This window comes from Aedes albopictus, chromosome 2, assembly GCF_035046485.1.
Source record: "Aedes albopictus strain Foshan chromosome 2, AalbF5, whole genome shotgun sequence".
NCBI classification, from domain to species: Eukaryota; Metazoa; Arthropoda; class Insecta; order Diptera; family Culicidae; genus Aedes; species Aedes albopictus.
In genome coordinates this window covers 348,324,137-348,351,795 of record NC_085137.1, presented here as the reverse complement: position 1 = coordinate 348,351,795, position 27,659 = coordinate 348,324,137, and the positions used below count along the sequence as shown (strand labels likewise).

The following is a 27,659-nucleotide window of genomic DNA, read 5'->3' as shown; positions in this document are numbered from 1 at the left end:
TTGACTGAATTACGTTGAAATTTTATTCGACCAAAATCACAGATCTTTGCCAGATATATCTAAAAAATTATAACGATTTTAAAATCTACCTAATTATGTACACAAACATATTTGAGCTCATTATTCGACATGAATACATAATACAACCCCCTCGGTGATTGCATTCTTCGGTGGTGGTTGCAAATTGTTTGGCTTTCTGCGCCGTCCTATATAGGCGATTCATCTCATTCCTGCCAATGGTTCGATCCCAACTCACTGGACCAATGGGGCCACTTCTGGATGATTTTGAACAGCATTCGTCCGGGACTTTCAAACGGTGCCAGCTGTCTGTGACCGTACAAACGATAGGTTTTGGACAACTTGTTCTGCTCGAATCCCATAGCGATGAGTTGCTCGGCTGCGCTGAGCTGCACCAACGATGGTTCCACGTCGGTGAACGTACCGATGAACGCTATGCCAATACTGTCGACGTTGAAACCTGCGAATTGTGTTAGTTATTGTTTTGATATTGTGTTTTGTCCCTTGGTTTGAGTACCTTTAGTGTGAGCACCTTGCTTATCCCAATCGCGACCAACATATGCGTTTCCGTCTCCACCAATCAGGAAGTTGTATGCGATATCTGAATAATTTTTAGAATCTTCCGCCATGTGGAACTCCTGGATGCGTTGAGTCATAAAGGTGCATTGTGCCTGAAAATTGAAGTAATAAAATTGTTTCATTCATTAAAGTCTCTTTTCTGATTATGGGCCCACACTCAGACCCAGAAACACAAGAAAAGTCACGCCTAAGGATAGTTCTTCACGGAAATGAATCATACTACAGATCAAGTTAAAATAAATGTATTCGTGCCAATTCTATCAGTCTGTTCAATTACTTGATTTAATCTTCTAGCTCCTCACTCCAATGTTTGTGTTTCTTCAATCGGTCGTATAAAAGATGCCCGGGGCTGTCCGTTTTATGCCACTGCCGCTCTCCATAGAGCTTGAAATCTTCGGTGAGATAGCCACTTCTGGTTCCGTTTTCCAGCAGTGCGTCTAGTAAATCCATCTGCTCTTCAGTTGGCTGTTCACGGTTATAGTGGCCGATGAAGGCGATGCCCTCACTTTTTGAGTTTTGACCTTTGGAATAAATATATTCGAATTAGATGCATTTGCATTAACCATTTATTCTAGGGATTTACCTGGCAGGAAGGCTCCAGCTTTTAGCCAGCCACGTCCTTCATACAGATTGCCATCGCCTCCGATAGCAAAATTGTAGCCAATATCACCAAGGTTTAGAATACCAATGTGCTGCTCTTGTAAAAATCGCATTCGGTACACGCATGAGCTCTGGAAGGGTATTTTTTGAACATCAAGCTATTATACTATTTCAAAGCATGTCTCTTCGTGGAAATTTGTTGTTTAGTTGTGGTGCACCTAAAAGCTTTTGAGCACAAATGTCACAATGATTTGTTTGAGTAAAATTTCAACCTTAACCTAGACCTTAACAGTTTTCCTATCTTGAACATTAGAATTGTTAAAATGAATAAATTAATATTCTTGTAGAATTTCTGGCGAAAATGCTGAACGACTGGAGGATTTATATACTAATGAATGCTAGGAAGCTTTTGGGATTGTCCCACCTGACAAAGTTGTTGGATTAGATTCCCGGCAGATGAATGGGAACATCAAACGTATTCGTAACTCTGTAGATATGCTTTCTTGCAACGTAAATTCTTAATTAATACACCCGTATCCATCCTCTGGGTAATTAACAACCACACCTACCCACGAGCAAATATGACTAAAGGCCGATTTCTTCACCTCGGCTTAACCGGTAAGCCAGGCTTGCTTACCCATATAGTTAAACCTGGTTTAATGCTTGAGCCAGGGTGAAGAAATCGGTCCTAAGTAACATCTCCTTACAAGTTGCCGGGATAACAGCAGTTTATCAAACTTTTTTGTGTAAATCCACACGGCCAAGTAATCAACAAACGACTATTTTGCCGAGATCTCGGTAATTTTGACATTTTATTAGTGAAGTTTGGAAAACGATATGCTAAGGGTCAGCTAATGATAAGCCAGACGGGTAGGTTTTTGTTCACAAATGCTTTAATCATAATTAAATAATGTTTTAAATTAATTTTGTCTCTTAAAGTCCAACCCCTGGAAGTGGAATAGAAGTGGAGCCCAATGATATAGTTCTTCAATTAAATTCAATGCACACCTTATCGAGTTCCAATAAGTTTATTCAGGCTTATCTGTTTAGATTCTATAATTAAGATCATCACTCCAACGTTTATGTTTCTTCAGCCGTTCGTACAGTTTAATCCCAGGGCTTTCCGTTGCCTGCCATTGCCGCGCCCCATACAGCTTGAAATCTTCGGTGAGATAACCACTTCTGGTGCCATTTTCCAGCAGTGCGTCCAACACAGCCATCTGCTGTTCCGTTGGTTGTATATAGTTATAGTCACCGATGAAGGCAATACCTTCACTTTTGGAGTTTTGACCTTTGTGGAATAAATGGAGATAGAGATGGCTGTCATTCACGTGCCCGGAACTTTCATTTTTTTATTTTGAAACTATACCTCTGAGAAAGGCTCCAACATACAGCCAGCCACGTCCTTCATACACATTGCCATCGCCTCCGATAACATAATTGTATCCAATATCACCAAAGTCATTGATGTCCATGTGCTGGTCTTGTATAAGTCGCATTCGGTACACGCATGAGCTCTGGAAGAGTATTTTTTAAACATGAAACTTGTATCCTATTCCAAGGAGATGGCTATACGTTAAAATTTAATCTCAAGCGGTGGACCTCATATTGATGAGTATGCTGAGTAGCATTCTTCATACAATAAATAATGCATATAGATTCCAAGTAGCAAAAGTGTAGCAGTCTAGAGTAGCTAAGCGCTGCATGCAATTGGTATGGTTTTCAATTAAATTTTAAGCTCATTAAGCGTTCGTACCTTATCATTCTCACGATTGATTTGTTTACATGTTATGATTGTTCTTGCTATTCTCTTGCATACTATTCTAGGAATAGTACGCTGGAATGCTGAAGTATGGATTTTTTCATGTACAGCGATATACCAGTCTAGTTTATGTTATTGTATGATTCATGTTATTATATGTATGAATATGATATGTGTTGAATGTTTTTGTGCGTATGTGTAGGGTTGATTAATGAAGTTTTTGCTCCAAAACGTTCACCTTATGCCAATGTGCTGAACACATTTTCATAGGTCTAATCTGTATAAGAATGTCTTGCTTTGTTCGCTTCCTGTACGATTATAACAACATCGTACGAGTACCTTCGAATCAGCTTCTCATTCAAAAATTTTATGCATAAACTAGGCCTGTTCAAGCTTTTTAAGATTCATACATCATACATGTTATTTATCCAAGTGTTTTAGAAAGTATGTTTTGTAGCTGAGCGTACTTTATGTCGAAGAGTGTTCATAAATCGAATGCCCCAGCAATTATACACATATACATATTTTAGACAAATGGAAGAGATTTGCTCATTCTAAACGGTTAAGAATTAAACGAATAATGTGATGAAAAATCGAATACTAAGGTATGTATGTATATATGTATGTATATATGTACGTATGTATGTATGTATGTATGTATGTATGTATGTATATATGTATATAAGTGTACATTTTTGTATGTATGTATGTATGTATGTATGAACTGTATGCATGTTTGTTTTAATGTGTGTTTAAATTATGGCTAAATCATCTAATCTTTGTACGATAAATTATCGCTAGATTAAAACATCAATTTGCTTCTTCTGAAACCAAAGCCAAAACCAATGTGTTCCACGAACCAGATTCACGAAGAAAAATGCATTTAACGCCTTCAAATGTTTTTTTAGAAAAATATGGTCTTCTACAAAGTTGTTCCTTATAATAAGGCCTTTTTTTCAATGTGCATGAACATTAGGGTGGTCCATGTTGTCAAAGAAATTGGAAACTAAACTTTTTTGTTTAGTGCGTTTATAACGCCATCTGTGCAGATATTGAAATAATACAAACCCTGATGATTTGAGGAATGCCTTGCATTGTAGTTTGTTTGACTTTGATAGTCATTATTGATAGGCATATTAACATTAAAGTTTCTTGTACTTAAGCGTACGTCATAGGAGCTGTGACAAATGTTACTGATGTGAACAAGTATTTTGTTTTTATTTAGTTCCGCAGTGTTAGATTTGAATGACAGCAGGAATGTCACACGAACAAATTCGGTTACCGACGAAAAAATGGGAAAAATGTTTACTTTCCGTGATGATTTTGTTGGAATTTGAGAAACTTTGCGCGGACTCGGCGAAGCGATCGAGTTATTCAAATGTTTTCAAGGATCCAGATCAAAACAACGATCTGGACTTTCTCAGTATAGGCGAGAAACCAACAATTATGCAGAGACCTTGGCAGACATGCGGAACGTCCCTGGTGTAAAAGCATCGAAAAGAACAGTTTGGCGAGATTTAAGCCAGAAAAAGTAGGTAGGGTAGTGAATAGTGTGAAGCCAAATATACCTGATACAACCGTCAAAAAACAACAAATATTAACCTTTGTCCCATAAGTAAAGATAATCAACAATCATATCAATCATTTCCAACAAATTTCCACCAAAATGTCTAAATATCAAAAATTACATTGTAGATTCCTTCAATCAATGAAAATTATTTTATTTCGGAGTATACGCTTGACGATTACCTTCTTCAATTAGTCAATAAATCAACGGCAGAAAATGTTTTCTGATGCAGTAAACGAGATAGCCAGTATTTTTGCACAAATTATGGATGAAGTTGCAAAGATGAGTATATCCATTGCTAATGCAGATTTCGCTACTATAGACAATAACATAGACCCACTCATCTCCACACATCGGTGCAAGTCCTTGCAAGCATTTTTCATAAATCTTATCATCAACTTAGAAAGCGTCCAGAACTCAAGCGGCTTCCAATAGATGACAGGATGGTGAAAATAGCAAATAGTCGAAAGATGTATTGACATCAATTTAACAATATATAGCGCATTTAGTTCACTATCGCACTAGTTTTCACGAGTGCGAAAATGCTAATAAAAGTGCGCGATTGCATCAAATCAACTCGGTGTCTTCAGAGAACTTGTTCTCCATAGATTGAAGAAATAGTGCGCCGAAGACATCAACCTGATTTTATGCAATCGCGCACTTTTATTTACGTTTTCGCACTTATAAAGTCGCAATTCGCAGTCCAGTAGTGAACTAAATGCGGTATAATAGACAAATAACTAATCGGAAAGGCCTCACCAATATCCGTCTCGTCGGACGATCGTGCGCAGGCCTTGCAATCGTCTAGATGATGGTTGATCAATTGCAGTCAAATCGATCTGCGATGCTGCTTACTCGATGGCTTTCGTCATGCTGGACAGTTCGTTCTACAATAAAGCGCCGCAATTCTCCGTTCCGTTTGATTATTTGCTCAGGTCTTCGATAATTTCTGTTACTGCTTGCAGCTTCGTCTTCCAGCCCGTAATCTTCTCCAAATCGTTGTCCGATTCGTTGATCTTCTGCAGTCAGGCTGCTATGGATCCACTCAGCTTTTTAATATCCTCAGCAATGTGGCCGAGGCCGATCAGGCTAAGGCCGGGGTGGCTTCTGCTGTACATAGTAGCCGCCTCCATGGCTGTTTGTCTCCAGTTCCGCTCGCTGCGCTCCACATCTTCTTGTACCGGTCGAATGACTCTCGAGAACCATTTTAGTCGGGTAGCTATCCGACAACCCGATGACGTGTTCCGCCGACCGTAGCCTCCCGATTTTCGCGGTATGGACGATGGTTGCTTCTCTTAGCAGCTGATGCAGCTCGTGGTTCATTCGCCTTCTCCAAGTCCCGTTTTCCATCTGCACTCCGCCGTAGATGGTACGCAACACCTTCCGTTCGAAAACTCCAAGGGCGCGTTGGTCCTCTGCACATAGGGTCCATGTTTCGTGCCCATAGAGAACGACCGGTCTAATCAGCGTTTTGTAGATAGTTAACTTCGTGTTACGGCGAACTTTATTCGATCGTAGAGTTCTGCGGAGCCCAAAGTAAGCACGATTTCGTGCCACAATGCGCCTCTGAATTTCTCTGCTGGTGTCGTTGTCGGCGGTCACCAGTGAGCCCAAGTACACGAATTCTTCAACCGCCTCGATTTCATCACCGTCGATATAAATTCGGGGTGGCGGGCGCGGTGATTCCTCCCTGGAGCCCCTTGCCATCATATACTTTGTCTTCGACACATTAATGACTAATCCGATTCGCCTGGCTTCACTCTTTAGTCGGATATACGTTTCCGCCATCGTCTCAAATTTACGAGCAATAATATCAATATCATCGGCGAAACCAAGCAGCTGAACGGACTTCGTGAAAATCGTCCCACTCGTGTTTATCCCCGCTCTCCTTATTACACCCTCCAAAGCAATGTTAAACAGCAAGCACGAAAGACCATCACCTTGACGTAACCCTCTGAGAGATTCGAAGGGACTCGAGAGTGTCCCTGATACTCGAACTACGCACATCACTCGATCCATCGTCGCCTTGATCAATCGTATCAGTTTATCCGGGAATCCGTATTCGTGCATAATCTGCTATAGCTGTTATCGATCGATTGTATCATACGCCGATTTGAAATCGATGAACAAGTGATGTGTGGGCACGTTGTATTCGCGGCATTTCTGCAACACCTGGCGGATGGCGAACATCTGGTCCATTGTAGCGCGTTCACCCATAAATGCAGCCTGATATTGCCCCACGAACTCTCTTGCAACTCTCAGCAATGTGTTCATTGCATTGAAATGAACAAAAAACTCTCGACAACTAGAAATTCTAGAAGGGCAATCTACATTTATACATTAAATGTATGAAATACATTTTCAGCTTCAGTTTGGAGTTTCAAAGTTGATAGAAAAAAAACTGGAGCACGAAAATTCCAAACAACTCTGCAACAGTACACGGTTGGACACTGCAAACTCAAAAGAACAGCCTATTTTTTAATGAAGGCAAACATTTGAATAAGTTCAGTTTGACCACTATAGGGAAGGGTGGAGAAGAGTATTCATACACTAGTTACTGATTACCGTTTTCTAACTTATAACCATCAACTTCTAATCGGCCATAACTTTTTTGGTGATCTCCTGGATGATTGGGGGTAGTGGCCTATTCGGGGCTGTGGCTTTCGGAGTAATGGCTTTCGGGGTAATGACCCATTCGGGATAATGGCTTTCGGGGTAGTGGCGTTCAGGGTAGTGGGGTGGAGCCGTTGTGGTTTTAGCATCACTCATCTCTCTTAGCATTTTCATAGCAATAAGGTAGCAGTTATGATGCCTGTTGACAAAACATACCGTGCATTTGAAATGCTATGAAACTGCAGTCAGATTTTAAGTAGCATTTGAATTGTTAATATAGGGCAGATTGGCAGTCGAACTGCTATGATGCGGCACTAAGCAGGCCGAATTCAGATATGAAACAGAAATACGGCTTATTCAAATGCTTATTGGTTACCTGAGTATTTACCAAAGAGGACAAAGACTTGAGTATGAAAATTACAGAGAAATAAGTAATATTGCTCAACTCGGCGTACAAAATTATATCACGTATTCTGTTCAACAGATTGAGACCGTTGGAGAAGTCCGTCGTCGGCAAATACCTGGTTTTTGTGAGAGTCGTTCAACAACAGATCAAATGTTTATTCTGCAACAATTTCTATGTAGGTAAATACCGGGAGTAGGGTTTTTTACCCTATTCCCGGCACAACATGTAAACAAAATTATGTATTACCCAAATTCACAACGAAACTACTGTTTTCGTCCACTTCTTTCGTCTGAATCAGATACCTTATTGAGTAAACTTGTTGTTAACAGTGATTGTTGTGATGATTTTCTGCGGAAAGTTGATTTTGAACGAGTTTACTGCACCTAGTCCAGCACCAATTCTCGGCACCAGTGCCGAACTTCCAGCAAAATCACATGGGAAATCACTTCGGCACTCATCTTTGTGTTGCCGAAGTGCATCCGTGTACGAGTAATATTTGTTTTGAGCACTTGTGCGGCTTTAGAGTGAAAGTGTAGCTCATTGATTGTGGATCCTGTTGCGAAAAGGTTGCGGGAGACGATTACCTACGGAAGGGCATTTGGAAAATATGCGGCAAGTGATATTTCGATTTGTTTTGCTGTGAGGTGCCGGAAATTGACGCGGCTGCCCAAGTAGATCGAAACCCTACAACTTGCAGGACCACCATTTGTTTATTGAATTCAAAGTTGTGTACGATTCAGTGAAAAGAAATAAATTATAGTAGAAGACAGATAATGGATGATCCACGGTTTTCTGACGAAACTGATTAGGTTGGTTCGTGCAACGCTTGATAGTTCGAAGTGAAAGTGTCTGGAATTGAATTCATTATCCTTAGACGATTGTAGCAGTATGATTCGTTGCTGAACTTTGTTTAGTATTGCTTTCGAAGGACCCTTCAGAAGAGCAGGCGTGGAATCGTCACATGATCACACATGCTCACAGGTTTTGCACAAGATGTCGATATTATCGGAACTAACCGCGTGCCGCGGAAGAGTCATACGTGCCTTCTCAAAGCTAAACGTCAAGAATCAAGAATTAATGCCAAGACGAAGTACATTATCGGTAATAGACTGCGTGGGCCTAATAATAATGTTGCTTGAAAAGAAGATGAAAAATTTGAAATAGTGGAAGAATGGGTGTATCTTGGTACCACAGACAAACAGACGTAACACAGGTACAATTTTCGTCGACCACGTGTTTAACGATAGTTTTGAATTCCTTTGGTTGGCAGTCTGGCAGTTAGCGATGGAAACCACACCACACTGTATCAGTTTTAGTGAGTACATGCAAAAACAAAAAAAAAATAACGTCTGAAAATACATTCGGAAGTGAACAGTTTTTTTTTATCATGACAACTTATTTATTTACAATTCACAAATCATTTGTTATCTTTTGGGGGTTTCGCATATCTGTATGCTTTGCTACTGAATTCAGGTTGCTAAAATAAAGCCTAGAATTTACGACTGTTGAAGGCTGATCGTATTGTATGACTAGGTGATACTGGCACTCTTATTCTGTGAATAGGGTAATGTGGGAGTAAGATACCATTTTTCAAACTTTCATCGTTTTCAATGGTAAAAAAGCCTCATTTGTTAGGCTTTCAAAGTGGTATTATGATTTCGGTTGGAAATCAAAAAACTTTTTATAAGAAAAATATTTTTGCTTATTTTGGGTTGTTTACAACATACGTCGGAAGTGACGTATATGATAGTGCATCATTGAACGCACACAGCGCACTACATCCGGTACTGAAAAAAAGTGTCGCTAGTCGAAAAGTGTCGCTAGTCAAAACGTCGCTATTCGGTTTGGTGCTGGCGCCATAATAACAGCAGCTAAACAATATGGGCTTGATACCTTGCTTGATATTCACAAAAGTAATGTTTCTTCCATCTATTTTTAGCGATAATAAAAACTGGTTCGTAAAACGGAAGTGGTGTAAAAAGACCATCTGCCATGGGGTAAGATGCCACTTTATGATAACATACAAACATTACGTCCATCATGAAACAGTTATTTATGCAACGAATGGCAAAAAGTTGACTTTTTTAGCACGAGTCGTACTTGCCGAGCACGAGTTTAGCACGAGTTTAGCACGAGTCGTAGGCTTGCCGAGTTGGATAAATATGAAGATTGCTGAAAAATCTAATGTTTCAACTAGTTCAATACAACATTTTTTGCAACTCGGCACAATAAAATCCATTTTTTGCAACTTGCCACTGTAATATTGCATTTTATACTTGCCGTTTTAGTGTCACTGCGGCCTGCTTTACCTCACTTTAGAAAGCAGTTGCATTACGAATCATAATGCAATTGTTTGGGCAGCAACCTGAGTTTCCACGTCAAGAGCTTGAAAACCTGTGATGGTTATAGCACAGCTTGTTTGATTCAAGTTTTGCGTCTAGCTTGATGGAACACGTGGGTGATCCCGTTCAACCACCGAGAAGCATGATGATACTGATGGAAATGATCTTACTACAGTGATTATATTTCTTATTGCAAAGAATGTTGTATGCAACTCGTTGCAAATCTCGATTTTTACAGCACTCGTCATATTTATCCAGCTCGGCAAGCCTCGTTGGATAAATGTACAACTCGTGCTCTAAAAATCATCATTTTGCAACTCGTTACATAAATAACTATTATAATTGCCGTTTTGGTATCTTAACAGCCTACTTTTCCTCACTATTCGAGTGAGTTGCATTATGGTTCATAAGGCAGTATCCATTTATTACGTAACGCTAAAATAAACATTTTTAGACCCCCCCCTCCTCTCTCCGTAACGCTTTTTTGTATGAAAATCCTAAATTTTTTGTATGGAGCGTAACGCTCGGCCATACTCCCCCCCCCCCCCCCCTAGAGCGTTACGTAATTTGTGGACGGCGCCTAATGTCGAATGTGTGTGACTTTTTTTCCCCAAATGATTTGTAACAATTTCACTACAGATCAATCCGACTGAACACATTTATGTGGAAGTGGAACATTTTATACAACAAATTTCGTCTGTGAATGTGATGGCTTACACACAAAAAAGCGTTCCACTCACCTGCGTTTGGCAATTTTCCGTTGCGGTGTGGGCTATTATCACGCGGTTCACTGGCAACTTCAGTCTGGTTAGGTTTTCTTTTGGCGGTTGTGCTAACCACTCGTTTCGGGTCACTATCCGCAGTGGCTTGGCGTCCGGTAGGAAGTCCTTATCTGAAAAGGTATCGATGTAATTGAGTGCATGCTGCTGAATCTTGCTGTTATCAGACTAGGAGTGTTGCGTTGATGTTAGTGTTGAATAAGTTTGGAAGTCTGTGTGCTCTACTTGCTCTGAATGGATTCTGAAATACCTATTCCAGTATCCGGAGGGACGTTCGCCCGATCATCGTCACCGTCGCCGTAGTATCGTTTATATTTAGGTTTACCTGATGCTGAGACGAATGCTACGATCACGATCGTTGTTATGATGACCATTACAGCTATTAACACAACTACGCTTAGCATAGGCTTATCCCTGATGATTACTTTTAGACTAGATTGCCACGATTGATCTTTGTTGGCATTTGAAGAATCTGGAAATAAAATTGGAACATTGCTTTTGAAAATGATCACTTAGTTATAGAAAATATACGAACCTTTATTCGACTTTTGTTTGTTGAGCTCACCATCGGTTTCGTGATAGCCTTCGTTGACGGCACCATTCTGTTTATCGTGGTAGATGTTCTTTATCACAACTTGCCCCTTGATGTAGGTCTTGTTGCCAAACGTGATGTCTGACGAGTTTTGTACTGCTATACTGCCAATATTGGGCCCCCGGGCAGACACTGGAGAACTGTTGTTATCATCCTTAACGACTAGCATTCCGTTCTGTACTAACTGACTGCCCGGTTGGAGAGAGTTCGGAATGCGTTCGATGGCCTTCTTAATCTGCTCATCGTCGCACTCGCTGTCACTGGTCTCGAAGGCACTTGAGTCGTTGTTGTCATCTTCGTTGATTGAGGATATCGATATATTATGGCTGCTGGTAGTGTCGGCCTTATCTATCGTTGTACTTTGGCTCGGTTGCACTGCATTATTACTATTACTAGGACCGGCGCAGTTGTCTGGACTCGTTAGAGCACTAGTGGATGGCAAGGGGCTGGAAGGGGCGGCATCGGTGGAGGGTGTGTTTTGTTGACTTCTAGCCTTGGCCATTACTGTTGTATTGTAATAAGTTGCGGAATCTCTGGCGTGCTGTCGGCACGTATATTAACTCGCTCATTCCATAGCCCTAGAATGGCTCTGATGCGAGCTTGTAGATAGGCACTTATCTGTTTACTGTGCTGTAGTGATGGTGAAAGTGACAAACAAAAATAATTAAAAATCGTCAGCCTTGTAAGCGTAGTTCGCACTACAACGTTTGATAACAGCCAAATATTGAAAGCATAACTGTTATTCAAAATTTTACCCATTAGCCATAAAACCATTCGCTACGCTAGGGCTATTAAAAGTTGCTTGACAATATTCTTACACAGTTAGCAAAAATGCGCTATGATCATGGACACCAATGAAATTTCGAGCATTAATCAACCACTCTGTTAATTAAATGTTTTGGAACAGACATCATTATCCATCGAAACTACAAGAGCAAAAAGCTCGTGCTGGGAAAAACCTCTGGCTTTGTTGATGATGTGACCGGCGTGTCATGCACCACCGCACCGTGCGATGACGGCATTAAATTCTGGGATCGCGCATCTACTGCTTCTGAGTACTCGAGCACTGTATGATAGTGTGACACCTACATTCAAATGTGCGAGTAAAGTATACTCCATGATCTGAGTGCGAATTGTAATACTCGAACGCGAAACAGCAGCGGATTATGTGTAGATTCCGCATGTGTGTTATTTCCACACAAACGCAAACTCAACGTGATCGTAAAGTTGGAAACTCGTGATAACAGATGAATGGTGAAGCTACTTGATTTGGATTTTGGGCTGTTTGATTGAAACACAATCACAGTTTTTAAATTCAAAACTTTCTCTCTATCTTTCATGCTACAGGGATTATGTCTCAATTATTTCTTTCAAGTCTACGTAGAGGAAATAATGAACAAACCTGCCAATTTTAGTTTGTTCTCATCAGAGAGTAGACAAAGTCCTCAAACGTTATTTTTGGTAATTAGACTCATAATGTACTTGCCCAAATAACCAGTCCTTAACGAGTTCATTTAAATTAATTAAAAATGTTTACTTGATATTAAAAAACAATACACTACACCGTCGTCAACCAGAGGTTGCACAGACTGAACGATTACAAACATGAGACAACGGATAACACACGAAACACCCAGTGGTCCAGTGGAGAATTTTCCAATTTCACCGACTGGAGCGGGAATCGCACACCCACACTCCAAGGCCCACGAAACGCCTAGGCGACTGACGCCGCTAACCGCACGGACACGAAGCCCACATTGTGTTACTAGTTACAGTTACCCAAGTAATAATCAAGCCAGGTTCGAAGTCATGAGGATCGGCTGCAAAACGGTGAGTCGATAAGGAGAGCGTCCAACATAACTCTGGTCCTCACAAGTTCCTACCCCATGCTTCCACGGGTCAAGCGATGACAGAGACCGCCAGCTAAGAGTGGTAGTGCAGCCTGGGCACTGTTGTCCTTCTGACTTCAGCTAGATTTTTTTTTTCTTCTAAACCATAGGGGGATAATCTGCTCAACAGACACCCTAACAGAAGGTTAGGGTAGTGTAGGTCTGACAGACCGTCTTCTACAACAAAAGTAAAATCCAGGACTACTCTCTCCTCGTACTCACTAAACCATTCCTATGGTCGCCAAACCCTACGTCTCTCCGGAACCACCAAGAAGGTATTGCTTCAGAGAGGGGCTAGTGCACAATGGATGGAAGGTATCGTGTGTCCCATCTACAAAAAGGGCGACAAGATGGATTGCGGGAACTACCGCGCGATCACACTACTGAGCGCTGCCTACAAGATACTCTCTCAAATTTTATGCCGCCGACTATCACCGATTGCAATAGATCAACAATTGGTCGCAGTGGAAATGTACCCAACAAGAAAAAAAAAATCACCGATTGCAAGAGAGTTCATGGGGCAATATCAGGCTGGATTTATGGGTGAACGCACTACAACGGACCAGATGTTCGCCATCCGCCAGGTGTTGCAGAAATGTCGCGAATACAACGTGCCCACACATCACTTGTTCATCGATTTCAATCGATCGAGAACAGCTATGGCAGATTATGCACGAATACGGATTTCCGGATAAACTGATACGGTTGATCAAGGCGACGATGGATCGAGTGATGTGCGTAGTTCGAGTATCATGGACACTCTCGAGTCCCTTCGAATCTCGCAGAGGGTTACGGCAAGGTGATGTTCTTTCGTGCTTGCTGTTCAACATTGCTTTAGAGGGTGTAATTAGGAGAGCGGGGATAAACACGAGTGGAACGATTTTCACGAAGTCCGTTCAGCTGCTTGGTTTCGCTGATGATATTGATATTATTGTTCGTAAATTTGAGACGATGGCGGAAACGTACACCCGACTAAAGAGTGAAGCCAGACGAATCGGATTAGTCATTAATGTGTCGAAGACAAGGGCACGGTAAAGGCTGGGTATGCTGCGCAATTCAGATCCCATTGTGATCCACTAGCCTCTGCCCAGTAACTCCTATCCCTACCTCCACGCGGTACCGGCCGGAAACTATGAGCAACCTTAGGGAAGATCGGGTAACCAACCCCGGTGGGACCTTTGGTCGTAGGCTGACAGGGAAGGGGGGGTTTGCTTCGGCAAACCTGAGCGTCTGTTCTCCAGGAGGAGCGGCTCACAACAGCGTCTGATCCCCATGTTAGGGGCGGCTGATCTACGTCCGAGTGCCAGGGAAGGACTCTAAGCTCAACTGTGCACTATGGTCCTCCGGAAAGTAGGGGGTTGGTGTCAGGGCCTACGAGCCAGCCGTAAAAAACCATTGTAACGGAAAATCAGCAACAGAATAATACGAACCGAGACCAACGGCAACGACCCCAGCGAACAAAAAGGACTTGCGATTGGAAACTCGGTACGTGGAACTGCCGATCTCTCAACTTCATTGGGAGCACCCGCATACTCGCCGATCTACTGAAGGACCGCGGGTTCGGCATCGTAGCGCTGCAGGAGGTGTGTTGGACAGGATCCATGGTGCGAACGTTTAGAGGTAATCATACCATCTACCAGAGCTGCGGCAACACACGCGAGCTGGGAACAGCTTTCATCGTGATGGGTGATATGCAGAGGCGCGTGATCGGTTGGTGGCCGATCGACGAAAGAATGTGCAGGTTGAGGATCAAGGGCCGATTCTTCAACTTCAGCATAATAAACGTGCACAGCCCACACTCCGGAAGTACTGATGATGACAAGGACGCATTTTACGCGCAGCTCGAACGCGAGTACGATCGCTGCCCAAGCCACGACGTCAAGATCATCATAGGAGATTTGAACGCTCAGGTAGGCCAGGAGGAGGAATTCAGACCGACGATTGGTAAGTTCAGCGCCCACCAGCAAACGAACGAAAACGGCCTACGACTCATTGATTTCGCCGCCTCCAAAAATATGGCCATACGTAGCACCTTTTTCCAACACAGCCTCCCTTATCGTTACACCTGGAGATCACCACAGCAGACGGAATCTCAAATCGACCACGTTCTGATTGACGGACGGCACTTCTCCGACATTATCGACGTCAGGACCTATCGTGGCGCCAACATCGACTCCGACCACTATCTGGTGATGGTCAAACTGCGCCCAAAACTCTCCGTCATCAACAATGTACGGTACCGGCGACCGCCACGGTACAACCTAGAGCGACTGAAGCAACCGGATGTCGCCTCAGCATACGCGCAGAACCTCGAAGCCGCGTTGCCAGACGAGGGCGAGCTCGATGAGGCCCCTCTAGAGGACTGCTGGAGTACAGTGAAAGCAGCCATCAACGACGCAGCCGAGAGCACCATCGGGTACGTGGAACGGAATCGACGGAACGAATGGTTCGACGAAGAGTGCAGAACGGTTTTGGAGGAGAAGAACGCAGCGAGGGCGGTAATGCTGCAGCAAGGGACTCGACAGAACGTGGAACGTTACAAACAGAAGCGGAAACAGCAGACCCGCCTCTTTCGGGAGAAAAAGCGCCGCCTGGAAGAAGCGGAGTGTGAAGAAATGGAACTGCTGTGCCGTTCCCAAGAAACACGGAAGTTCTATCAGAAGCTCAACGCATCCCGCAACGGCTTCGTGCCGCGAGCCGAAATATGCAGGGATAAAGACGGAGGCCTCTTGACGGACGGACGTGAGGTGATCGAAAGGTGGAAGCAGCACTTCGATCAGCACCTGAACGGCGTGGAGAACGTAGGCACAGGAGCCCACGGCAACGGAAGGAACGACGACGCCAGTGCAGCGGAGGACGGAAATGAACCAACTCCCACGCTGAGGGAAGTTAAGGATGCCATTCACCAGCTCAAAACCAACAAAGCAGCTGGTAAGGATGGTATCGCAGCTGAACTCATCAAGATGGGCCCAGAAAAGTTGGCCACCTGTCTGCATCGGCTGATAGTCAGGATCTGGGAAACCGAACAGCTACCGGAGGAGTGGAAGGAAGGGGTAATCTGCCCCATTCACAAGAAAGGCGACCATTTGGAATGTGAGAACTTCAGGGCGATCACTATTTTGAATGCTGCCTACAAAGTGCTATCCCAGATCATCTTCCGTCGTCTGTCACCTAAAACAAATGAGTTCGTGGGAAGTTATCAAGCCGGCTTCATCGACGGCCGGTCGACAACGGACCAGATCTTTACCGTACGGCAAATCCTCCAGAAATGCCGTGAATACCAGGTCCCATCGCACCACCTGTTCATCGACTTCAAAGCGGCATACGATAGTATCGACCGCGCAGAGCTATGGAGAATCATGGACGAAAACGGCTTTCCTGGGAAGCTGACTAGACTGATTAAAGCAACGATGGACGGTGTGCAAAACTGCGTAAAGGTTTCGGGTGAACTATCCAGTTCATTCGTATCTCGCCGGGGACTGCGACAAGGTGACGGACTCTCATGTCTACTCTTCAACATCGCGCTAGAAGGTGTGATGCGACGAGCCGGGCTCAACAGCCGGGGAACGATTTTCACAAAATCCGGTCAATTTGTGTGCTTTGCGGACGACATGGACATTATCGCTAGAACATTTGGAACGGTGGCAGAGCTGTACACCCGCCTGAAACGCGAAGCAGCAAAGGTCGGACTGGTGGTGAATGCCTCAAAAACAAAGTACATGCTGGTAGGCGGAACCGAAAACGACCGGATCCGTCTGGGTAGTAATGTTACGATAGACGGGGATACTTTCGAGGTGGTGGAGGAATTCGTCTACCTCGGATCCTTACTGACGGCTGACAACAACGTGAGCCGAGAAATTCGGAGGCGCATCATCAGCGGAAGTCGGGCCTACTACGGGCTCCAGAAGAAACTGCGGTCGAAAAAGATTCACCCACGCACCAAATGCACCATGTACAAAACGCTAATAAGACCGGTGATCCTCTACGGGCACGAGACATGGACCATGCTCGAGGAGGACCTACAAGCACTCGGAGTTTTCGAGCGACGCGTGCTAAGAACGATCTTCGGCGGTGTGCAGGAGAACGGTGTGTGGCGGAGAAGGATGAACCACGAGCTCGCTGCACTTTACGGCGAACCCAGCATCCAGAAGGTGGCCAAAGCCGGAAGGATACGTTGGGCAGGGCATGTTGCAAGAATGCCGGACAACAACCCTGCAAAGCTGGTGTTTGCAACGGATCCGGTTGGCACAAGAAGGCGTGGAGCGCAGAGAGCACGATGGGCGGACCAGGTGGAGCGTGACTTGGCGAGCATTGGGCGCGACCGAGGATGGAGAGCGGCAGCCACAAACCGAGTATTGTGGCGTACTATTGTTGATTATGTCTTGTCTTAATGATGTTGAACAAATAAATGTATGTATGTATGTATGTATGTGTCGAAGACAAAGTACATGATGGCAAAGGGTTCCAGGGAGGAATCAGCGCGCCCGCCACCCCGAAATTATATCGACGGTGATGAAATCGAGGCGGTTGAAGAATTCGTGTACTTGGGCTCACTGGTGACCACCGACATCGACACCAGCAGAGAAACTCAGAGGCGCATTGTGGCAGGAAATCGTGCTTACTTTGGACTCCGCAGAACTCTACGATCGAATAAAGTTCGCCGTAACACGAAGTTAATCATCTACAAAACGATGATTAGACCGGTCGTCCTCTATGGGCACGACATGAACCATCGTCCACACCGCGAAAATCGGGAGGCTACGGGGGGTGGGTCACGTCATGAGGATGTCGATGTCGGATAGCAACAAGACTAAAATGGTTCTCGAGAGTCATCCGACCGGTACAAGAAGACGTGGAGCGCAGCGAGCTAGGTGGGTCGACCAAGTGGAGGACGATCTGCTGACCCTACGCAGAGTGCGGAACTGGAGACAAACAGCCATGGATCGAGTGGAATGGAGACGGCTACTATGTGCAGCAGAGGCCACCCCGGCCTTAGCCTGATCGGTGAGGTAATTAAGCAATGATTCCCAATTTCCCGCTAAAATTTACTTCTACCGATAGACAGCTTTTGATCTGTCTCAAAAGCAACCTTATGTGTCTCTGACAGATTTTGGGTCGCTGAATTCGAATCCGGGCTCAGATTTGCTCCAGCACGTCACTCTTTTGAGCTATACATCAATTTTTAGGGAAAAATAGGCGGTTTTGGAATTTTTTGACTGCAAGCCATTAAGCATGGATTTCAAAATCTGTCAGAGACACATAAGTTTGCTTTTGAGACATACCAAAAGCTGTCTATCGGTAGAAGTAAATTTTAGCGGGAAATTTGGGAATCATTGCTTGGGGCCTACTATTGGTTAAGGGTCCACTATTGGCTAAAATACCCTACTTAAGCAAATCATCAGTCTCATTGAAGTACTGGACGAGGCATTTTCGTATACCTGGCGGAGTTGTCATTTTTACAACTTTTTGCAACGCAGTTGTCTGTATTCAACTCTATAGTGAAATATGTGCTACTATAGGCCAGTGAAACCTGCTGTGTACCAGTGGAGATCCATCGATGGTTGCAAGTGATTGCCAGCAGATGCCTGGCGGTGTATAATTATGTTTGTCAAGTGGAACTCCCAATACGGAGGAGATCCAGTAAACATCCGCAATTACTGACTAACTACAATTTCATGCGTATTGGATTCTTAGAATCTTTTAAGGACAAACGTCTTGAAATCCCGCTTCAACAGTGCATCAGAACTTCAGACGCACAAATCTCAAGAAGCAATCTTCAAACAACAATGCATTTTATTATTCGGTTCTTCTCTCTCTCTTCTTGGCGTAACGTTCGGTTCTTGTTCACTTGTAATAAGCTTAATATAAGAAGATCAGGTGCGCTAGTTTTGTTAACGAAAAGATTTGTGCCCTCGAAATCGCGAGTAGGTGCCAAAATCGGCCATTGTGGGGGCCGTTTTGGGATTCTAACAAGTCTGTCCTTAAAACAATTAGCGATCTTACCACGTTCCAAGCAGGGCCATTATCTGCCCACAAGAGCACATTGATTTGGCTTATCTTTGCAGTTTAATAAATCTTGCGGTACTTGATCAGTGAGTTCACCAAGTAGGTACCAGTCTTAATTTAGCTCACTGTGGATGCGATAGTTATTAAATATACGCTGCATATTCGCTGCTACTTTCAATTTGTGGTGTTGGTGATCCGAACTGAAGCTTCTTATTGTACATACCGATACCTACTGATAACGGGACACGATGACTGCCGGCGAGTGTCGCAAATAAGTACAAATGTTTGTTCTGTAAGTTTTCATTAGAGGGTAGAAAGTTGTATGGAGCAAGCCGATACAGCACAAAATCTATAATGACCACTAATGATTTTTTTGTTTTTAGGTGTGAAATGTGTGAACTATTAGCAAAGCACTGTAGTTCGAAATGCCGTCTGAGGCAATTCAGTACTACATTGCAGAGATGTAGCCACCACAAATATTATGAGTATGGTCCAGTTATTTATACAGGTACTCTTCGATATAACTTACAAAAATATTTTCTCTTTGTACGTTATATCGAAGCAGACAAAAATTTATTATTTTTTATGATTGTGTTTATGAATTCGACGTGATTTTGTGAATTTCACCGAAATCATTGTTTGGGGTTAATTTCACGTCGAATTCATAAACACAATCATAAAAAATAATAAATTTTTGTCTGCTTCGATATAACGTACACTTCGATATAACGTACAAAGAGAAAATATTTTTGTAAGTTATATCGAAGAGTACCTGTATAAATAACTGGACCATACTCATAATATTTGTGGTGGCTACATCTCTGCAATGTAGTACTGAATTGCCTCAGACGGCATTTCGAACTACAGTGCTTTGCTAATAGTTCACACATTTCACACCTAAAAACAAAAAATCATTAGTGGTCATTATAGATTTTGTGCTGTATCGGCTTGCTCCATACAACTTTCTACCCTCTAATGAAAACTTACAGAACAAACATTTGTACTTATTTGCGACACTCGCCGGCAGTCATCGTGTCCCGTTATCAGTAGGTATCGGTATGTACAATAAGAAGCTTCAGTTCGGATCACCAACACCACAAATTGAAAGTAGCAGCGAATATGCAGCGTATATTTAATAACTATCGCATCCACAGTGAGCTAAATTAAGACTGGTACCTACTTGGTGAACTCACTGATCAAGTACCGCAAGATTTATTAAACTGCAAAGATAAGCCAAATCAATGTGCTCTTGTGGGCAGATAATGGCCCTGCTTGGAACGTGGTAAGATCGCTAATTGTTTTAAGGACAGACTTGTTAGAATCCCAAAACGGCCCCCACAATGGCCGATTTTGGCACCTACTCGCGATTTCGAGGGCACAAATCTTTTCGTTAACAAAACTAGCGCACCTGATCTTCTTATATTAAGCTTATTACAAGTGAACAAGAACCGAACGTTACGCCAAGAAGAGAGAGAGAAGAACCGAATAATAAAATGCATTGTTGTTTGAAGATTGCTTCTTGAGATTTGTGCGTCTGAAGTTCTGATGCACTGTTGAAGCGGGATTTCAAGACGTTTGTCCTTAAAAGATTCTAAGAATCCAATACGCATGAAATTGTAGTTAGTCAGTAATTGCGGATGTTTACTGGATCTCCTCCGTATTGGGAGTTCCACTTGACAAACATAATTATACACCGCCAGGCATCTGCTGGCAATCACTTGCAACCATCGATGGATCTCCACTGGTACACAGCAGGTTTCACTGGCCTATAGTAGCACATATTTCACTATAGAGTTGAATACAGACAACTGCGTTGCAAAAAGTTGTAAAAATGACAACTCCGCCAGGTATACGAAAATGCCTCGTCCAGTACTTCAATGAGACTGATGATTTGCTTAAGTAGGGTATTTTAGCCAATAGTGGACCCTTAACCAATAGTAGGCCCCAAGCAATGATTCCCAAATTTCCCGCTAAAATTTACTTCTACCGATAGACAGCTTTTGGTATGTCTCAAAAGCAAACTTATGTGTCTCTGACAGATTTTGAAATCCATGCTTAATGGCTTGCAGTCAAAAAATTCCAAAACCGCCTATTTTTCCCTAAAAATTGATGTATAGCTCAAAAGAGTGACGTGCTGGAGCAAATCTGAGCCCGGATTCGAATTCAGCGACCCAAAATCTGTCAGAGACACATAAGGTTGCTTTTGAGACAGATCAAAAGCTGTCTATCGGTAGAAGTAAATTTTAGCGGGAAATTGGGAATCATTGCTTAATTACCTCACCGATCAGGCTAAGGCCGGGGTGGCCTCTGCTGCACATAGTAGCCGTCTCCATTCCACTCGATCCATGGCTGTTTGTCTCCAGTTCCGCACTCTGCGTAGGGTCAGCAGATCGTCCTCCACTTGGTCGACCCACCTAGCTCGCTGCGCTCCACGTCTTCTTGTACCGGTCGGATGACTCTCGAGAACCATTTTAGTCTTGTTGCTATCCGACATCGACATCCTCATGACGTGACCCACCCCCCGTAGCCTCCCGATTTTCGCGGTGTGGACGATGGTTCATGTCGTGCCCATAGAGGACGACCGGTCTAATCATCGTTTTGTAGATGATTAACTTCGTGTTACGGCGAACTTTATTCGATCGTAGAGTTCTGCGGAGTCCAAAGTAAGCACGATTTCCTGCCACAATGCGCCTCTGAGTTTCTCTGCTGGTGTCGATGTCGGTGGTCACCAGTGAGCCCAAGTACACGAATTCTTCAACCGCCTCGATTTCATCACCGTCGATATAATTTCGGGGTGGCGGGCGCGCTGATTCCTCCCTGGAACCCTTTGCCATCATGTACTTTGTCTTCGACACATACATACATACATACATACATTTATTTGTTCAACATCATTAAGACAAGACATAATCAACAATAGTACGCCACAATACTCGGTTTGTGGCTGCCGCTCTCCATCCTCGGTCGCGCCCAATGCTCGCCAAGTCACGCTCCACCTGGTCCGCCCATCGTGCTCTCTGCGCTCCACGCCTTCTTGTGCCAACCGGATCCGTTGCAAACACCAGCTTTGCAGGGTTGTTGTCCGGCATTCTTGCAACATGCCCTGCCCAACGTATCCTTCCGGCTTTGGCCACCTTCTGGATGCTGGGTTCGCCGTAAAGTGCAGCGAGCTCGTGGTTCATCCTTCTCCGCCACACACCGTTCTCCTGCACACCGCCGAAGATCGTTCTTAGCACGCGTCGCTCGAAAACTCCGAGTGCTTGTAGGTCCTCCTCGAGCATGGTCCATGTCTCGTGCCCGTAGAGGATCACCGGTCTTATTAGCGTTTTGTACATGGTGCATTTGGTGCGTGGGTGAATCTTTTTCGACCGCAGTTTCTTCTGGAGCCCGTAGTAGGCCCGACTTCCGCTGATGATGCGCCTCCGAATTTCTCGGCTCACGTTGTTGTCAGCCGTCAGTAAGGATCCGAGGTAGACGAATTCCTCCACCACCTCGAAAGTATCCCCGTCTATCGTAACATTACTACCCAGACGGATCCGGTCGTTTTCGGTTCCGCCTACCAGCATGTACTTTGTTTTTGAGGCATTCACCACCAGTCCGACCTTTGCTGCTTCGCGTTTCAGGCGGGTGTACAGCTCTGCCACCGTTCCAAATGTTCTAGCGATAATGTCCATGTCGTCCGCAAAGCACACAAATTGACCGGATTTTGTGAAAATCGTTCCCCGGCTGTTGAGCCCGGCTCGTCGCATCACACCTTCTAGCGCGATGTTGAAGAGTAGACATGAGAGTCCGTCACCTTGTCGCAGTCCCCGGCGAGATACGAATGAACTGGATAGTTCACCCGAAACCTTTACGCAGTTTTGCACACCGTCCATCGTTGCTTTAATCAGTCTAGTCAGCTTCCCAGGAAAGCCGTTTTCGTCCATGATTCTCCATAGCTCTGCGCGGTCGATACTATCGTATGCCGCTTTGAAGTCGATGAACAGGTGGTGCGTTGGGACCTGGTATTCACGGCATTTCTGGAGGATTTGCCGTACGGTAAAGATCTGGTCCGTTGTCGACCGGCCGTCGATGAAGCCGGCTTGATAACTTCCCACGAACTCATTTGTTTTAGGTGACAGACGACGGAAGATGATCTGGGATAGCACTTTGTAGGCAGCATTCAAAATAGTGATCGCCCTGAAGTTCTCACATTCCAAATGGTCGCCTTTCTTGTGAATGGGGCAGATTACCCCTTCCTTCCACTCCTCCGGTAGCTGTTCGGTTTCCCAGATCCTGACTATCAGCCGATGCAGACAGGTGGCCAACTTTTCTGGGCCCATCTTGATGAGTTCAGCTGCGATACCATCCTTACCAGCTGCTTTGTTGGTTTTGAGCTGGTGAATGGCATCCTTAACTTCCCTCAGCGTGGGAGTTGGTTCATTTCCGTCCTCCGCTGCACTGGCGTCGTCGTTCCTTCCGTTGCCGTGGGCTCCTGTGCCTACGTTCTCCACGCCGTTCAGGTGCTGATCGAAGTGCTGCTTCCACCTTTCGATCACCTCACGTCCGTCCGTCAAGAGGCCTCCGTCTTTATCCCTGCATATTTCGGCTCGCGGCACGAAGCCGTTGCGGGATGCGTTGAGCTTCTGATAGAACTTCCGTGTTTCTTGGGAACGGCACAGCAGTTCCATTTCTTCACACTCCGCTTCTTCCAGGCGGCGCTTTTTCTCCCGAAAGAGGCGGGTCTGCTGTTTCCGCTTCTGTTTGTAACGTACATTTTGCTTCGATATAACGTACACTAATATTCTCCCCAATTTGCGCTAATTCTAGGTAACAAGGTTAATACTGCAAGAAAACATTGATTTGAGTGGTTTCGCAAATTATCTGAGAGTTATTCCTGGGAAAAATTGAAATTTTCAATGTTGTACGTTATATCGAAGCAAAATGTACGTTATATGTTATCTATATATATATATATATATATATATATATATATATATATATATATATATATATATATATATATATATATATATATATATATATATATATATATATATATATATATATATATATATATATATATATATATCTATATATATAAAAATGAGTTTGAATTTGCTTTGAGGCAACAAAACTCACAAACGGCTGAACTGATCAGCATGACCCTTGCACGTTTCGATTCGTATTCGTGGTAGCTGTGTTTATATGTATAAAAAGTTACGAAAATCAACTCAAAAATTTGCAAAATTGATAAAGTACTGATTTTTATGAGCTGGGAAGAAAATCAACATGATTGAAATCAAACCAATCTAGAGTGAGGTGCTTAAATGAGCCTCAAAGCTGTCAAACCCCCACAAGATTGGCAAGACAGCGTTTGCCGGGACAGCTAGTATGTTATATTATATGTTATATCGAATTTGCTATATCGAGGGTACGTTATATCGAAGAATACATGTATTGTTAACCTACAGTGTCGGACAAAACAATAAGACCACTGGTCCTATTTCATACAAAATGATCAGCTTTGACGATATGGTATTCGGTTTCTAGTAAACCGATTTGGCTGAAATTTTGACAGCCGACATGGATTTACTAGAATTTTGATTTTTATTAAATTGATTGAGTTCTGTTCACTACTTCCAAAGTTACAGATATCCGATGCGACAAAATTCTGACACCAAATTTTTATGTTGAATATTTGTGGTCAATTTAATAAAAATGTCCCCAAGTTTAAATGGCATCCTTAATCTTAGTACTTGTTTATCAATCATCTAGTATCAGATACTCTCATATATCATTTGATAATGGCAATCTGAAAGTGGTCCTATTATATTGTCGTTTCGTATATCTGTAACTTTTGATGTAATGAGCAGAACTCACTCAATTAAATACAAATCAAAATTCACGTAACTCCATGGCGACTGTCAAAATTTCAGCTATATCGGTTCACTATAAACCAAACATCACATCGTCAAACTTGACCATTTTGTATGAAAAATGGCTGGTGGTCTTATTGTTTTGTCCGACACTGTAGTTGTTCACAAAGTAGCTGATCTCACATGTTGATTAGGTATATCGAACATCTACTTGTATTCACTTTTCTTCTTTTTGGCGTAAGGTCCACACTGGGATAAAGCCTGCTTCTTAGCTTATTATTATAGGAACACTGGCACAATTGTTAATTATCCCTCGAGTGATCACGCTGTTGTATTTTGTACAACACGTTGAAAGAATATCGCTGTTTGTACTCAGCGTTAGCGTGGTGCTGACGGTGGTGGTCAATCGCGCGAGTGACGGAAGGTTAAGATCATTTTTACCAATGAATCATTTTCGCATTCGTATATCGTGTGCTGGTACTAGATTTTCTATACCTAAAAAGTCAAGGATATTTCCAATAGAAAAATATGCTTGACCTATAAAATCGAACCCAGGTGTTCTCAGCATGGCCTTGCTGATTACACGTTCGTTTACCGCTTCGGCTATATGTCTAGGAGGGTAGTTGAAGGAATTTCCAAGACGAAAAGATTCTGAAGTGTACCGGGAATTGACACCAGCACCTTAAAGCACGGTATGAATTTGGACTCATCAAAGCAAAGTAAGCACTTTGGAAGTATACCATTATTAACGTATCATCATGTGGATTTTTGCCATCAAAAAGCCATCTTTATAATCAAATGAAGATTTTACCGTAATGTAAATGACGTAGCAGTTTTGATCATAATGCGCGTTTACATATTTTTGTCTAAGGTTTCTTTTTCTCATTGTATGAAGAAAGAGTGCATCTTTTAATCAAAGTTCTACAAATTTTATCACAGATGTTATTTCTTTATTAGAGAAGTTTTCAGCCTCAGGCTGGTCCTTCCTCACGCATGAATTCGCCCGATTCTTTTATGCACGAGCTAGTTTTTGCTACAACTGAGTCAATCTTTAACCAATTCTCATGAAATTTTGTTCACATGTCGGCACGATTAGTACTATCCGTGTACAAAAAATTAAGTTAATTGGTTCAAAGTTGACTGAGTTATAGCAAAAAAAGAATCGGGTGTATGTATGAAAACAGTCTTGTACTTCTTCAAAGAAGTTTCGTTGGTGCATCTGTTTACACGGAAATGCTATACGAAGTAGAAATTGCATGTCCACTATATGAATCATGAGTTGCAAGTCACTTTGTCAAACATTTTTCACGCCGTTGTTGTTCTCTGGAATAGCCATACCTACTAATTTCACATATTCATTAACATTGAGCTCACATAATCGTCTCTATTTGCCAAAGAAAAAGATTATCAGTTTGACTTCTCCCATGTCTGATCATAGTGCTGTCTACCAATACGTACAATGGGTGATCAGTGATCATTGTGTTGTGTTCGCCAGTGAAACTGTTTTGACGACGATCTCCATCACAGCGATCAGCGAATATTGAATGGCTGCTGGCGTGATCATTCAGCAGACAGGTATTCGTTCAGCTTTTCGTATGTTTTCGGGGTTTGTTGCAAAACACAAAACAAATTTGTGATAGCGCGCGCGGAGAGAGCACAGGAAGGGGTGGACAGACCTGTTTGTATCTCTTCGTGGCTTTCCGGTTACAAGCGTTGTTTTGCGTGTTAATATGTTTATAGATAAAAACCATTTCAATCAAGTCTTCAATTACTGTGTGGCCACTATCAAACGTCCCGAATGGCAAACATGATGCTTATCGTATGCGCTCACCCTTGCACGCAATTAGCTCATAAAACACTCTTCGCGAAAACTGCTTCCAACTGGTTCTCCAGCGTTGAACAGCGATGTCGCGCTCGATCTATCGGCACTAGCACTGCAGCTTCTCTTTGTGTCCTGTCCGTTCGCGGATTTGCGATAATGATCCTAAACACCACTACTTGATTGCGCGCTTGAACGATCCAATCGGTTTCGCGATCCGCCGGCGACTAACACGAATGCTTCGTGGAGACGTGCTGAGAGGGTGTAGTAATACGACCTACTAACACTGGTTGTTACACCCAAATCTGAACTGCTAGGCGCTTATACAATTTTGTACAAAAACTAGTTTCGATGATACTTTGCCTGGAGTGGAAGATTTGGCGCAGTGCGCGTATAGCGAGCGTGCATGTGACTGATTACGAAGGATCTTTGCCGGGAGTTTCTTGTTCGACGTGGATGTTTAACAATGGGCTTGTGCGTGGATGGTTTTGGAGAATATTAAATATTTTAAATTTTTGCCAGAAGTGCGTTGCTAGTTTTGAAAGATTCTTTGCTGGAAAAGCATTGTTCGGCGTGGAAAGTCAACAGTGAGTGAGAAAAAAAGTTAAAATTGAAGAAGTAATCATTTAAATTTCGAAAGCAGTTTTCTCGTTCAAAACATATGTTTTTGTAATGAAAAGATTTTTACACAGAGAACAGTGTTTTCAACAAAAAAAACTGCTTTTGAAATTCCAATGAGAACGATGATATAAATGACGGCTTCTAAAATCTTAATGATCTACAGTCGCGAGTGCATTGTTCGACACGGGAAAAGGAAGAAAATGTTGCT

The 27,659-nt window shown here is 43.2% G+C and overlaps 1 protein-coding gene across 8 annotated transcripts; it reads right to left on the bottom strand.

Annotated features, from left to right (window-relative positions):
* Window positions 1-27,072, bottom strand: LOC109430816 (peptidoglycan-recognition protein LC). Of its 8 annotated transcripts, none has more exons than XM_019706894.3 (6): window positions 26,843-27,072; window positions 11,202-11,888; window positions 10,917-11,138; window positions 10,628-10,779; window positions 536-689; window positions 1-478 (listed from the first exon to the last, which is right to left on the bottom strand). In XM_019706894.3, the coding sequence occupies exons 2-6, from the start codon at window positions 11,758-11,760 to the stop codon at window positions 225-227; spliced, it is 1,341 nt and encodes a 446-aa protein (XP_019562439.3). In that variant the 5' UTR covers window positions 11,761-11,888; window positions 26,843-27,072; the 3' UTR covers window positions 1-224. The 8 variants fall into 8 exon arrangements, with proteins under 8 accessions (XP_019562439.3, XP_019562443.3, XP_029722035.2 ...); XM_019706898.3 differs by having other exon boundaries at window positions 10,992-11,138; XM_029866175.2 differs by having other exon boundaries at window positions 11,202-11,883.
* Window positions 27,073-27,659: the final 587 nt, after the last annotated feature.

Coding starts and splice junctions, on each gene's coding strand:
- LOC109430816 (XM_019706894.3), bottom strand. CDS start 11,760: ATGGCCAAGGCTAGAAGTCAACAAAACACACCCTCCACCGATGCCGCC. Junction 11,139..11,201: donor CAAACAAAAGTCGAATAAAG/GTTCGTATATTT, acceptor TTTTATTTCCAG/ATTCTTCAAATGCCAACAAA. Junction 690..10,627: donor CGGAAAATTGCCAAACGCAG/GTGAGTGGAACG, acceptor TTCAATTTTCAG/GCACAATGCACCTTTATGAC.